The sequence below is a fragment of the Bombus flavifrons genome, chromosome 14 (genome assembly GCF_040668555.2).
Source record: "Bombus flavifrons isolate JBK064 chromosome 14, iyBomFlav1_principal, whole genome shotgun sequence".
In the NCBI taxonomy this organism is placed as follows: Eukaryota; Metazoa; Arthropoda; class Insecta; order Hymenoptera; family Apidae; genus Bombus; species Bombus flavifrons.
Window position 1 is genome coordinate 2,955,003 of NC_138455.1, and position 16,291 is coordinate 2,971,293.

At 38.7% G+C, this 16,291-nt stretch overlaps 1 protein-coding gene across 2 annotated transcripts in view; it reads right to left on the bottom strand.

The window, feature by feature from the left end:
* Positions 1-16,291, bottom strand: part of LOC138186801 (uncharacterized) — a 102,442-nt gene that overhangs the window by 9,520 nt on the left and 76,631 nt on the right. For both annotated transcript variants that reach the window (XM_069127018.1, XM_069127017.1), the window contains one exon: positions 123-295. In XM_069127018.1, coding sequence (XP_068983119.1) covers positions 123-295 — 173 coding nt within the window. The remainder of the gene's footprint in view (positions 1-122; positions 296-16,291) is intronic.

The following is a 16,291-nucleotide window of genomic DNA, read 5'->3' on the forward strand; positions in this document are numbered from 1 at the left end:
TCGTCGACTGGTTTCTTTTTCATAAGATCCGAGTTGCCTTTTATACCCGTTTTCCTCACAAGGGATTATCCTCCGAAGATTCGAGCGTTGAGTTTGTAAAAATACGAACGAAATATACTCACGGCCACGCGGCTCTCTTTCAGCTCGAGTCTCACAGCCAGAGCTTCTCGCATAAACACATCAGGATAATGACTCGAGAGAAATGCTCGTTCCAATTCCTCCAGTTGCCAGCTATTAAAGTTGGTCCTGCTCCTTCGCCTTTTGCTTCCACCTTCGTCTGATTCACCATCGCAGCCTGAAATTATGAACGTACCCACGTTAGAATCTCTGTAGATTTTTCGGCAAGAAAGTTAAGCCACTTAGTCACTTATTATCCTTTCATTTCGGGATTAAGATCTTAAGCTTCACCTGATATTTGTTGGAGAATAATATTCAATTACATATTCGATATTATACGGTGTTTCTTCTGAAAACATCGTGCATAGATTCGAAGGTTGTTTGAAGAGTATTTTCTCGCTTTTCAAAAGGAAAGTTAAGAAAATTGATATTTATTCTTTTCGTTAGATTGTTATTGGAATTTTTAAATAGGATAATTTTTTAAATAAAAGTTGATACATGGACTGATGTATGACATGATATACTTGACTTCAATCTTCTTATTTTGTCTTAGACAAACTTCCACTAAAAATAATAATTATAGTATAGAAAACAGCTGTTAGAACTCCGATAGAGAATAATTACCTACAGAAAAATGTTTTCAAACTTCTTAATAGAAATCAATATCAAACTATACATTGCCCGAAAAATACTATCGAAATCTATTTCTCCCAAGCACGATCTGATGCGATATTTCCCTAAAAGCTGCACGTCTGGTAATTGCATAGAGACATCAGTTTCCATGTGAAAGGGAGAAACACGCTAAGGCTTATCGTCGTGAAATTGTTCGAGCTATCGTATCATTCGGACCTATCGTCTCGTCGCAGATAAGACCGGGAAGCAGAATCCCGACATATTGAATAAACATAGAATTTCAGTGATTTTACGAGGACTCACGTCTACCCTCCACCCTATCTCAAGCAAAAATCTGCGGATCCTCGATTGTTTTGGCAGACGTCTCCGTCCAAGTATGCGCTGATACGTATGCTAATGCAGACGGAGCGGAATTGAAAAAAGATCGGCAATTATGATTGACTCTGCAATAAGGTCGCCGTTATCTGGATCGGGAAATGAAATAGCACGAGACGAAACGTTTCCCGAGATCGAAATGATTCGAAAAGAGCTTCATGTATAACATTTAATATCCTTCTAAATATTTTGGTGAAATTGTTAGGAATTGGAAGAATCGATAAGGATTTTATGAGGTAAAATTTAAATTTGAATGATTAACAATGTTAAGTATTATCAATGATTTTCATGATATTTTAAGGTTCATGTATTTTGGATTTGCGTAGCAACCGGTGAAATTTTTGCTCTTATGAGATAATGCCAAATATTATTAATGATTTCAGGTAATTCGATTTAAAAAAAAAATCGAACGACCAATTTTCGGAAAAGAACTCCGATCAATCCTCTCCTTACAAAATTCATCGAAAAAGGGATAGATTGTAATCTCTGTTAATTCGTGATTTAATTTATCCAAAGATAAATGACTAAAAATCGTATTAGTGCAGAGAATTGAGCACTTACGTTGGCGAAAGAAGGAACTGTGGTTGAGAGGCACATTGGAGCGTTCGCTGGCGAAAAGTGTAGCCTGACACAGGCAATTTTTCTTCTTTCACGTCCGCGGCACGGTATTATTATCGGAAACGACTATCAAACTTGATAGATGATACAGGTAGCACGTTAAATAATTTATGAGAGAACGAGTTAAACAATTTTCACGTCCGGCTTGATCGCCGAACGTCCTCTCAATCTATTTTCGTCGCGTTCAACGGGACAGAATTACGTTTTCCTCTTTCCAGACGAGAAAGCACTGCCCATCTTTTGATAATATAGCCGATCGCATAATGAACTTGACATGATGATAATGATTCGCTTAATTCCGCGGCACAAGCATGACGCGTTCGGACACAATGATCAGCCGCCTCGTAATCATCGCTTCCGTAAATGGTATCTCTCAATTTATCTAAGAACGCATGACCATTTACTCGTCATTTATCGAAACAAAATATGTAATTGAGAGGATTGCCCGCCGCCATACTTGACATCCGACTTTTATTGCTTTGATTGGACGTTGATAGTCTTTAACTCGAACCGATCTATTGTTCCTGATTTAATTATATTCACGATGGATTGAGACGTTCTTCAGAATTATCCAAGTAAATTTTTATTACGGTAGAGGATTTTGCATATTTCTTTTCGGGGAATTAAAAATTCTGTTCGAAAGAAACGATTGAACATAACTATATCTTAACATATTGTAATATCGTAAAAGAGTTTGATTAGAGATCGTTTAAAAATAGAAAAAACCGTGTACGTTGTCCTTCTGTGGTTCGTTTACATTTAAGAACGCCTATGTGACTAAAGTCACCTAGTTCTTGCAGAGGTATGAGAAAAAACAATAAACAACGTTAGAACAGAAGGACGGTTTCGGTTTTCACGGAGGGGTGACCGAGAAGTCAGAGTATGCGAGTCGAAAAGTGAGTGTGTTGCGAGAATCAGAGTTGATCGAGACATCGAAGAGTAGAGTTGAGAGAGTTGATCGAGTTGTCAGTGTTGTAGAGTTGTTAGAGTTGCTAGTGAGAGAGAGAGAGAGAGAGAGAGAGAGAGAGAGAGAGAGAGAGAGTGTTAGATTCGTTGTGACGAGAGTTGCCAAATTATTGTAAAGTTATTTGAGATAGATACGAGTATCGCATTTAGTTTCAGTTAAACAAACATCGTTTTCTGTCCTATTAATACTTGTATATTTAATTCACTATTAATAAATTGTAAGTAATCGGGGAAAAAATTTATATGTAATTTCCACGATACTACAATACCTATTGAGTATTTATCTATCAGTTACCAACGAGTTATCAGCGAGCGATTATACACTGTCTTAGCGAATTTGTTAGTACGAGCGTCTTAACGACAGTATCTGTAATTATTCATTTATTTATTATTTTAAACACACTTGACGGTTCCAACAACGCGTTACATGGTTATTTCATCAACCATCATACACAATCCTCTACATAGGTATGTATTAAGCTTTGCCAAAGGGCTGAAAAATTTCTACACTGTTTTTGGGTGGATTAAACGTGTGGGTGTATTTAATAATGTAACGAGTGGATGAATTCGTAATAGTCCAATGTATTAAAATCAGTATAAGTTCGAGTACAAGAGATAGTGACTCGCTCAATGCTACTATGCCGATCGGAAAAAGGATAACAATACTCTGTCTTAGGGAGCACGTTCATACATTTATATCGACAGACGTTACCACAAAAAGTTAACTTTCTCATGTAACTCTGGCTGAAGATTCTGGCTGAAAAAAACGGCAATAAAAATCTGTTCGGAGTTCATTCGCCTCTAGACCTTGTAAAAAGTTAAACAACGTTAGTACTCGAAGGCACAATAATATGGGTCTCTGCCTTATTTGAATTTTACATTTCCACTTGAACTTTTCCTACGTTCATGTGCCACTACATTTTCAACACGTAATTTCATTTGGAAACGACCAGTTATCGTTTTTAGACAAAAACATTCCGGTTTACAAATTGACGTCGAATAATCGAGCAATATCGCTCAGCAGATATTTCGCACACGAATCAAACCGGCCCAAATCAGTGCATGGAAGCATGCAAGTTAATATTTCGAGCACGAAACATGCAATCAACCTATACACTTTCCCTTCAGAAATACAAGTTTCCCATATAATGTATACCGCGTAAAATCCACAAGATTTATCCTGGATACGCCACTTCTCTTTTAAACTGAAGAAATAAGGAGATTCGTCTGCCAAACCAGCACCTTCGCGCGTATCATATCCCTGAGTTTAAAACGCGAACACGTTCCACGGTGTTTTGCGCAAAAATAAACACGCCGACAGCGATTTTCATGAAAATCGTTTATCCGATCAGGCAATCGTCAATCGTCGACAATTTTAAGAGATCGCGTTATGCACGAGCATACGTATAATTTCCTACTTACACATTGGCGAAACTGGTCCAGGGAAATTGACGTATCCCCTTGCGCCTCTCGTTCGTACATCCTATCGGAATATAGAGGGACAGTTAAAAATCTAAACAGCTGTAATGCGTATGTTTGTCACAGGAAACTTCAGGAACGTTGGCTCCTTCGTAATGACGAGTTTGCCCCACGTTATGACGGATTATGAATACAAATTACGCACGGCGCCAACATCGTTTTAATGGCAGGGTAATTTATTACGATAGCTCTATACTATCTCTCTCTTTCGAGCATCGGTCTACGGAGCCATCTTTTCTTTTTCCTTTTTTCATCGGAACCTCGTCCTTCGAGGGGAGTCGGCGTTTAAGCTAATTGTCGCTGCACGCGAGAAGCAATTTCTACTAGAGGGATCATTAAGGGATCGAAATGTCTTCGTTCCGTGGGGAATAAAAAATTTTCACCGGTTATCGTAGGTTAAAAAGGCTAATTCAATACTCCGGAGAGGCATGCATACGAATTACCGTGTAACGCAATTTTATTATATGTATATATAAAGGAACAGACAACAGGCTACGGATAGACAAGCCGTGGGACACTTCGATAATCAGCACGTTTCGTTAATAAATCTCCAACGATTACTATTACTTCGCTACGATCGTTTCGCCAAACGATGATCCGACTTGAGTGTAATTTCCATTCTAAGACACTCCTACCTCCTTGACGTAATCAAACTCAAAGATCTCTCGAATTTCCGTGAAATTACAGTCAATTGCTAAAGTACAGTCGAGTATCTTTTTTTGGACGATTGATAGTTGTACAATATAGAAGTTTGAGAACCACTGGCTCGTTCTACAGATCTTTTTTTGTATTATTTAATAGCTGAATATTTGATAATCTTATTATCCATTGCGTATTTAATTTTCAAGAAATTATTCAATTAATCGAACGAAACATGAATAAATTATCGACATAATCGACGTACTGAATATTCACTGAAAGGAAAATTACGGCTCAAGGATGCAGTAAAAGATACTTTACTCTATATTTCCTCCGTTAACACTAGACAATATTGCAAATCTAAAATACTGATAAAAATTGTTGCAGAAAGAACGCAAGATGCAGGAAAGAATCGATCGAATCGAGAAACGTATATTCAGGTAAGAAGAGAGAATCGGAACAATAAAAAACGAAATAGGAACACAGCGGATCATTCTCGCGATGGTGGAAGATTAAAACGTGCTTGTAACAAAACGTGTTTCGAATATAAATTACTTTCATCCGAAACAGACGCCGCCGGTGTCCAGCTGCTATTTATTGCAGGCTGGGTCATCGCGATTCGCCCGCTTCTCTTTCGGTACCTCTTGTCCAATTAAGATTTACCAATCGACGATAATGTTCGCGAATCGGCCGTGTCGTTGTTGACGAGAAGCTAAAGAGAAATAAAAAATTATTCGGTCACGCATTAATCAGCGTAATTAGATGCTATTTATCCATCGATTACCTCTCTCCTCTTCTTTCCTTCGTCTTGCAAGAAGACTGAATGAGAGCAGGACGGATATCAATCGATCCGCTCATTATTGATAATCTATACTCCGTCATAAGCGATCCATCCAGCTGTACACGGTGGCAACCTAAGGAACTTGCTTCTACGGATCGCTTTTATACTCTTCGATGCTTCGAAATGCCGCATTTATTTTCTTTTTAACGAATGAGTTAATTTACGCGTCCATATGGTGGAAATAGCGAGAATTCAATTGAAAAGAAGACGATCACTGGTGTCAGCATTCTAAATAAGCGATGGAATCTAGGAGACTTGAATTTCACAGTTAAAATTTGAGTCAAATTGGAATTTGGAAATTTTTGATATATATTTGAACTGAATTTAAATTTGGATGTTCGATGGTATGATTGCTAATGAGAATTACATCTAAATTTGAAAATTCTCCGTTCAGATTTAAGTCAAACTTGAAGTCGAAGTTGAACTCGTGTTTAAATCTTTCTATCGGCAAACCAAACAGACTTAGGATCGTCTCTAGTATCAAATTCTGCTTCAAGTCGAATTTATTTCAACGAAACCCAGTTGTAAATCATCACGAAACAGTTGCAACTGACAAAGGATCGCTACTGAAGGTATCAAAATCCAATGACCGAATAAAAAGCCGACCGAACGTCTTTACGCCACGATCCTCACTCGAAGCGACTGTTTCAGAAAAACAGAAGGCCGAAGGAACGTTTAGCGTAAAAGCGGTTACGTGTTGGACTGTTATTAACATCTCCCTAGTGTACACTGGTCGTAACGGTAATAATAATAAGAACGAGCGGGTTTCAAGATTATAAAGCGTCGCGTTACTAAAGAGAAAAGAGAGAAGGAGAAAAAAGGGCGAAAGAAGCGACTGGGAACGAATGCGCCGCCCAATAGGGACTAAGTACCAATTCTTGGTCATTGCTGCCAATTCGGCCAGCCCTGTCTGGCTTCCATTTCCACGCGGTTGAGAAATAAGACATCCGCGGTTTTAAAAGGAAAAAGGGCTGCGTGTAGGGTCGCGTGCGTCGTTATGGGGCCCAACATGGCCGAAACGTATCATCATGCAATTACGCCACGCTAAGAACGTAGCTGGTCGTCGCGTATACACCAGTGGACCGCCATAAACGCGCACGAAACGCGCCGGGTCTCTTTCCAGTAATAATCGATCCTCGATCCCCTGGACCGTGAAGTTCACCGTAGCTTCCACGGATTTTCGTAATTTCGTGAAATTACGATATCGAGATCGGTTGCTATATACGCGTCTTAGAGAATTCCTCTGTTATAGTGGGTTTTAAGTCGATTGTTTTGAACGTTCGATGATTTCGTAGCGAAGAATTTTTGCCGACAATGGGTTTTCCTTCTGATTCAGCATCCGCGTAAGGGTGGCTTAAATTAGCAATAAAATTTACCGATATCCAATAGTGATTAAATACGTATAATAATGGCTGGTATTTTACAAGGCTATGCATGATGGAAAATGACCCGCAATTAAATTGAAATTACACGTATACCTGTACCCAATTGCACATGAATGCTTTTGCGTAGGTACTCATGTATCGTGTCCTGTCTGCAGACGTAGATTTTAACGTGTCGAAAGTTCAGATTGCCCGGTGGGCCATTGATCGCAGCCATAAAAAAAGAAGAAAAAATTAAGGGGAAAATACTGCATTTTATCGAGTAACATTCTTACTTGGATTCCTTCCTAATTTTAACAAAGATTTTCGGTAATTTTACAAAAAAGAAAAGAAATTATTCCTGACACATTCGTGTCTAAATTTTTGTTCTTTGAGTTATTGATAATGAACCAGAAGTAAATAATTAAAAGTATACCTAAGCTGTTCATTAAGCGAAATGCATTCTCTTCATAGGTATAGACACTGGAAAAAATTCCATTACTGTAGCTTATGAATACTTCCGCGTGTTGAACGAAGACTATAATCATTTTCTTCGAGCAAAACTGTGCGTAATATTTGAATCTTCTCTGAATATGGAAAGTTAAATGTTTTTCTTACAATTTAGCAGATTTATGGCGCAATTAGTGGCTGTATCGTTCGTGATACACGTTTGTTAATTTTTGCATGAAAGAGAACACAAAAAGCGTGCCATGTCGTCACCGCGTTTTTAAATATTACCTTTCTTTTATATTTTCACTATATACTGACCATATTACACTTTTATAATATTCTTCATTATATTTTATATTCTTTACTGCATATAGAGGTTTTACATATAGGGGCTTTTTAAGTATTCAAAAGTTTACCAATATTTTGATACTTTTTACAATCACCATTGACCTGACTCACTTTCCTTATTTCAATCGAATTGTCATGCTGAAAGGTGATATCCTCACGATCTCATAGCCAACCTCACGATATCGCAGTCATTGAATGATCCAAGCCCATCGAAAGAAGAGAAAACTACTTCGTTTCGTTGGCCAAAATGCTCTCGAAACTGGCAGCCCGCGAATGAAATTACAATGATTACCTCTCGCTTTCCGTCAGACACATTAACCGTAATAACGGCGGCATAAAGCGTCTATGTGTGTGGGCTGTCATTTAAAAGCATCAACGGAAGGCTAATTTCGTCGATATAAAAACGAAATTGCCCCTTTTCACGAAATCCTGATGAATTGCGCGATTAATATCGTTCAATTGTTAAAAAGGGTCGCGCCTTCAAATTTCGTTCCCCCGTCTATACTATTATCTTTTTACGTGTGACCACCAATTACACGCTATCCTGAAAATTCAAGAAGCTATTTACTCGAACGCATCGCTGTCCGTTTTATAGAGACAATGAAATTTTCCAAAATTGACCGATCTGTTCTGCCAAAAGTGGCTCTTCCTCTTATATACAATATATTATTTTTGCATGTATTGTGCGATCGGAAACGTAATTAGCAAAAATATTGTTGTTTCTTTGTGATTTATGCATATCTTCAAAGGTATTATTTAGATTGGTATTACGATTAGTTAGGTAACGTGTTCTAAATTTATGCGATAAAAGAAGGAATGATTCGAGGTTCGAGCGTAAGAAAAATTGCATACTGCTGGACTAGATTACTCTAATTAATATCTGCAATAGAGTCGATTTGCAGTTCTACGTTCTCTTAACTTTCCCTTTCAAAGTACCGATTAAATGTTAGATTAATGTAGAACATAATAGCGACTCTGGAGTCGTAATTTCCAACGTATTGAAATAGATACCCAGGCTCTGGATATTATTAACAACTTTACTACCAGCTTATTATTCGCATAATTACCGCGAGACAACAGACTTATAGAATTTATGAAAGACGAGCACTGATCACGTCAAAAGTGCTACTACGAATAAATTTCGAGTTCTATTGACAATCGTAGCTTGTGTATCCATCGTACAATTAGTCTGAAATAGCAAAAACAGAACAGTGTTATTGACAATCTACATGTGGAGGACTAACCTTTCAAGAATAAGATACAAATTCTATTATGAAGAACGAAAGTAGCATCGTCACTAGTGCATCCGCTTAATGAGTTGCCCGTAGAGTTGCGTCGCGCGAGTTGGCTTGCGGTAAATCGCGTGAAACCGGTGAGAAACGTCTCGTCACGTGTCTCAGGGGGACGCACGTTTCAGCTGTCTCGGATGAATCGAACAGAAACGAAGATGGTACCGAACGAGGAGGCTCGGGATCAGCGCGAAATTGAGATTTTATATCTCGAATAAAAGCACGGGTCCCGAGGCACGGCTCTCTATCTGTTAATGAAAGAAAGCGATCGGCTGTCTGTTAGCGACGACGTAGGCTGCAATTAAACCGTAATTAACCGGAGGCCGAATACAGGACGCGCGTGGAATATTTTTGCGTGCCGCGTTTTACGACGCTGCCGTGCCTTGACACCTTTATAATGACATTAAACTTAATAGGCCGGCACCCATTTTCCAGTCGCATACATTGTACGGGCTTAATAAAGTCTCTCGAGCGTCCCCGCGTTCCACGTGACGATTCTTAATTAAAAATTTTAATTGAACCCGTCTCTTCGACACACCGTACCGCGTCAACTTTCGATGGTGACTGATTGGAAAATATGTCTCTCATGCCTTACCGATTCGCGAGGTTTGTTTGTCGCCGCAAGGCGTATGGGGGAACGTTGTCTGTAAATCAATCGCGACATTATATTCTGACTCGTGACGATTGGCGTCATTGCCAAAAGCTTTGCAAAAGAGAGAAGTTTGCAAAGAAGTTTAAGAAGTTACAAATATAGATTTTACGCTTGAGTTATTGAGCTGTTGTTGGAATAAAGAGCGAACTGTTGATACACGATTCTGTTGCCTTTTTAACACGTACATATGTCTCACTTCCATATATATCTTCAAATAGCTTCTAACCGTATATTCATGTCACAAAATTGTCTCGTCACTTCTAAACACAAAGCAAGCTACGATCGTCACGGTGAATTAAAGCAACAATGAGCGTGAATCGATTCGACGAAAATTCACAGTGAAGTTGCATCGCGAATCCCACAAGGTGGACGGTTGCACGTACTTTAACAGCACTTACGACGGATGTAATTTAGAAGTGAATTCGAGTTCCGTAATCACCGGGTTGCCGTGTACCAGGCGGACCGGTTGACTGCAGAACGCAACCCTCCATTTAGAGGGTAGTCTCTTGTTAAGTGAGAGCCAACGACGTCATTAGCGTTAGGAACGACATTCTGGCACCCGTGAGACCGCCACTTTCTGCCCAGAAAGGGGATGCACCGACGAATTTCCACGGTGACCGTGCACGAGAATTTCTTCTTCACGTTTGGCCGGGTTATCTCTGAACCGCCCGCCGCCTGATTTATAATGATAAATTACAGGCTCCAGGAGATTCCGCTGAGCTACTTAGTAGGTTCGAACTGAATTAAGCGATCGGCAGCTGCCTTCCGTGGTTCCTGGTATTCATGATGATTTTGGGACATTTCGGGAGGAGCATGAACAAATTTTAGATTCTAGTTAATGACATCCACAAAGAGAGGTTATTTAAATAAACGGTAGAGTCTGTTCTTTTTTAATGAAAGTAGAAGAAGTTAGAGTGGGAGAAATCATAATAATTTCAACTATGTCTCTAAGTTTCGAGTGAAAACATTTAGCAATTTTTGCAATATAGTTAATGTTGATTTTTATTAAGAATCGAACGTTATGTTATATTGACCATACTATGTTAATTAAAATTATTTAAACATAGCATACTTAAATGCATGTTATACGTCTTGTCATCTAGCATCAATCGTTCAATGGAATAAAAGAAACAAGATTAAATACCTTTCCTATTTAACTCTTAATGTCACTTTTCTGCCATCCGAAACGATCTTTCCAAATCCACATTTATCAACGCTAAAACAAAGTATGCGAAACGAGGAAGAACCGGAAACACAACAAACGCAATTTGAAACGCTCAGAAGTGGACTTCTTGTGGTTCAACGTCTAACGAGGGACATTTTAAACAAGAGCCGCTCGTCAGACAACTGGCTGGTTCGACGATTAATTTTAACAGCCATTCTATAATCCATCGTGTATGCAAACGGGAAGCGATATCTCAGATCTACCCAAAACATTAATATAAACTTCATTACTGTGGTGTTTAACGAACTGAAGGACCCTTGTACGTCGGATAATTTCTCCACCTTCCCGTACGGCTCGATCATCGAAACCATGTTGTGGCGAGACTTGAAGGGCCACCGGCGGGGGTATCGCAGGAAAACAGGGCTAATAAAGTAATTTAACCGGCGAGAGAGAGTGATAAAGTGCGTCGTCTGAAGGGGAAGATGGAACGAGTTTCAGCGAATAAGAAAAACGGGCCAAAAAGACGGCAGATGGAGAAAGAGAGAGGCAGAGGAGGGGAATAGGAAAGGAAGGAGGGGGGGAGTGAGAAAGAAAAAAGCAGATAGGCGAAGAGTGGGAGCACAGATGTAACGAAACGGATGCCCGGAAAATAGGAAATTGGCAAGTCGAGGAGTCAAATTTTAGAAAATTGAGAATTAAAAAAAGATGTAAAAAAGGAGAGAATTATTGCGAGGAGAGAGGACGGGGAAAAATTAAACTAATATTTACATATGAGAGAGCATGATGCTACAGGAAATGTGTATTACGCTATGTAAAGGAGGAACCAGAGGGAAAAAATGTAGAAAATTAAAAATAAAAAAAGGAGATGAAAGAAACGACGAACATTAGACAGGAAGAAAATGATTAGCACAGAAGGGGAGATGAAATTATAAGAGGAAACTTGAGTAATTTATTAGAAGATAAGAGAAAGATGCATGGGATAAAATTGCATAAAAAAATAGAGAGGAAGAAAGAAGACGAGGGAATAGGTACTCACATAGGGATGAAAGAAAAGACGAGAAAATCCGAGAAGGACAGAAAAGATAAAAAGAAGAAGAGGTGGACAAGGAACAAGATTATTAAGCTGTAAGGCGTTAACTGGCATAAGGCGTCGGTAGGTGGATACGTTGCTTGCGTGCCAGACTGACTGCATTTGCATCTAGACGCCATCAATCCTCCTGACGCCCGGTTACACTGCCCCCCTCCCGACCCCGCCAACCCTCTCAACAACCCCTCCAGACCTTCCCTTCATCCTTTTCTCTGCTCGACTCTCCGTGCCTCGACTTGGACGATCTTAAATTAAATATCCAGAGTAATAAGAGTGTTGGAGCGACGTATTGTGGCTGGTGCTCTTCAGGAACCCGTATGATTAAATGTATTTTTCTACATTTCCAGATTATGTTGCACTTCGTGTTTTTAATTTTTTTAAATAGTAAATATTTTCATTTTGAGACATTTTTATCAGGAATTATCCTATCTTTGACATAGCTAAATTTGAGAGTTTAATTCGCTCTAATAATAATTAATTGTTGATTTTCCGAAATATTTACAAAAATGTTTGTTTTAAAGCAAAATATTAAAGAAAAATTCAGATACAAATTTTTGTTACTATGAAATTGAGATTGAAATTTGTATTCGGAATTTTCCATTGAAATTTAATCGAATTTGAGTTACTTTCTATTGAGGTTTCGTTAGTCTTTCTTTTCTTCTAATCGGGCAAACTTTCTCAACAATTAAATACCTATATATTATATAAATAAGAATGTGCTTCTCTGAAATCAATTAAATAATATATATAACACCAGACACAGAAACGAAAGGAAACGGGTGCCAGGAAAAATTTATAGCCGCGAAATTCGGACGGTTTCTCGCGAGGAACAGTGTGATTTAATGCGTTCCATCGTCGATCGAAATCTTATCGACGATCGGGTGACAACTAATCCAGATGTGAAGCATATTGCGACACGCAACACCTTGTAACACATCGGTGAAGTCTCGCGCGCTAAAGGAAGCTAATTAAAAAAGGACACTGCGGGAAAGACAGCGTTGTTACGAGAAACGAGACTATGCTCCATCGACAGGTGCGAACCAGTTGTCTCAGAAAGAAACGTCAGTCGGCCCAGTTCAATTTACCGTAATGCTTACCTTCGATTAAACGTTGAACATCTATAAGCAGGATATGAGTTATTGTATTTCAAATTATTACACATGATGGATACTGTCTTTCGTATGTTTGTTTGGGACAAGGCCAGGTTGAATTCTGAAACAATTTCTTTCTTATACATACCGAATGACAAGATAGAATGTATCATTAACCTGGTAATTTAATCAGGAAAGATGCTGTGAGCTAGCTTATTCACGCCTCCAAGAAATCAGAACGATGAATAGAAAAGATCAGAGAATAATTTCATAGGCCATAAACCACACAAAATTCATTCTATTTAGCAGGATTCTGTTGCATTTGGCAGTAAAGCTATTAACAACGAAAGTAGAAAGCTTGAACCAAAAATATCAAAATGACAGGTATACGAATAAACATGTAACATAAAAGAAAACTTTCATCTACAAATTCCTAAAAATGCACCGTCGTAAATTTACCAAATTTTTATAAAAAAATAACTCCTGTAGTTGTAGTGTTAACAGTTCTAATAACAGAGGCATAGAGTAACGACCCTAATAATGCCTAGAAAATTTAGTGATCACACAAACATGGTGGTAGCAATTTTCCGCGATTTTTGAAGCAGGAACTTGGATCGTGTTCCGTCGGGTAACGAAAGTAACAAAAGGAGGAACGAGAGAAAAATGACGGGACGGGCGTACGGAAAGGCACGAAAGGGAGAGCAAGAAGGGACGAGGTTGAAGAAAAAAGAAGAAAAATAAAGGCCGGCAGCGGTGCAGCAGCTCGTCGAACGAGGTACGAAGCCACGTAAAGGGTCTTCGCATAATATGGGTAGCCCCGGTATCGGCGGCCTGCTGGCCGATAAGGAGGTTTTCAGATACGATCTACAACCAGGCCGGTTAATTATATATTAATACCTTCGCGTGCAATCCTTGGCTACGTATAGCCAGCATTAAGAAGCCAGAGACCCTTCCGGGGGTGGTTGGTGCAGCGTAAATGCATGGGAAGAGGAAGCCACTTCTTCCAGAAGACCGGCGAGCAAAAAGCCAACTAGATAAGGAACTGATCAACGCTTTTGTGACTCGTGTTTTGTCACAGATATTCGGTAGACGTGGCATATATTGTTTTTACTAAGAAATTTATGCTGTTTCGAAGAATAAGAAAATAAGGTGCAATTAGATGTGGAATTGTCTTTCTTTGAAACAATTTCTCCTAGTTCATTCTTAGTTGAAATAACTCATGTAACAAGGAAAATATACTGCGAATTACTTGGATTACTAAAAAATATATCACTGAATTAGGATTTAGGAATTATACAAGATTTTTTAGAGATGACAAATTTTATTCATTATCATAAAATTTTATTAATTATCCTGAATATAGGGGCAGGAAAAAGTAGGTTTGAACTGAATTGAATCCCGGCTAAATAGCAAATGAAAATAGATTATAATTAAAAGATTCTAACAAATAGTTCTAAGCAAGATTCGAAGAAAATAAGACGAAGGTAGCACACTACACTTCGTTGAATTATAATATAAAATACTTGGAGAAACAATTTTCCAATCAACATCCTTCAAATATCTCAATAAAACCGTTATATACTACAATATAACAACAACCATTTCAAAAAACACTTCTCTAACTCGTACCTATCAAGAACATGGAAAAAGTCAATCAATTTGCAGCTGGCCATTGTTCGATGAAACAGTCTGCCGAGCACAAGAGGCAACAAGAAAATCTTTCAGTTCTCTAACAAGGCTACAACAGCGATCCGTTTAACCTTTGATCGATCCGCGATTACGCGGCGATCGCTGGAGCGTTTTATTATTGCCGTTGGAAATTAGATTTTTAGATGAACTGGACGGATTAATATCGATTCGCGAAACCGTTTCGATCGTGGCTAGAATTCCGACGAAAATTACAGGAACCCACTGTGATGAATTGACGATATGAGCTCCGGGCTGTTTAACTCGAATATATGGAGTGCTAATTTAAAAAATCATAATTAACATGTTCGATGCGTTTTCCGAGATCACGCGATAAATTGCGCCGCTCGTGAGATCATTTTAATTATAGGCCAGTGTAATCTAATGGAAATAGAATTATCGCGCTTCTTTATTTTTTTCACTTCTCTCGTTTTTCCCCTGTTCGAGCAGCTGATACGCGCTACGCCGCGGATAATTGTTATACTTCTTATACAGTGAAAAATTGTTTACCAGGTATACAGACGAGGAGAGAAGATGAACGAAGCTTCTTTGTGTTACTGAATAACCATTTTCTTGATGTGCGTGGATTCGAGGGCTGGTATTATGTGCACGATATGATTAAAGTTTCATCGTACGAGATGGGTAACTTTTATTATTTCGCTTTTGCAGTCTTCCTTTTTATCTCACACATACATGGGTTAAAATCCTTTAATTATAGCCAGCGGTTATTAAGATTCTGATTTAACACGCGTGTTTTAATCCCGTAACAAGGTATTCAATATTCTCTATTGCCACTTTTAACGCGATTGCAGGAAATCAAGCCTTTAAAAATAGAAGAATGTTTCTTTTTTCAAAATTGCTAGACATTCGTATGTCTATGTAGGCAGTTAGGTATATGAAAGTTTCTGCGATTTGATACCATGGTTAAGTACAGTATAGTAAAAGGAATCGATATCATGCTCGTGATAAATACCCTATAAAAATAAAACAGATCCTGCTGCTTCATTGCGCGATTTAACTCCAAGATTACCCGTAGCGAAATAACCACATCGATGGAACAAAACGGAAGCAAGATCGATATCTCCAATTAAAATTATTCTCGGAAGAAGACTGTATAATTTTTCAGGTTCGCGATTCTCCAACGAGATCGCTTAAGAAACTGTGTATTTCCCGCAAGCAAAACAATGCCCGATTACTGGACTTCCTCAATTTACGCAACGTTGATGCGAAATCACGCAGACGGTCCCGTGTATCGATTACAGACCCTATAATATCGGACGACAATTATTACGTAACAATTCGAGTGCAAATTTCCATACTCGCAGAAATTGCGATGGATCCGATCGCAAGCGTTTCAATTAAACCGACGATATGTTCCATACCGGATGGCACACGCACGTGTATCGATACGTAATTGTGGTATGGATGCCTGGAACAGACTATTGCGAGCCATAATTTACAAAAATTGAAGAAGCAACGAGGAGATCGATGTTC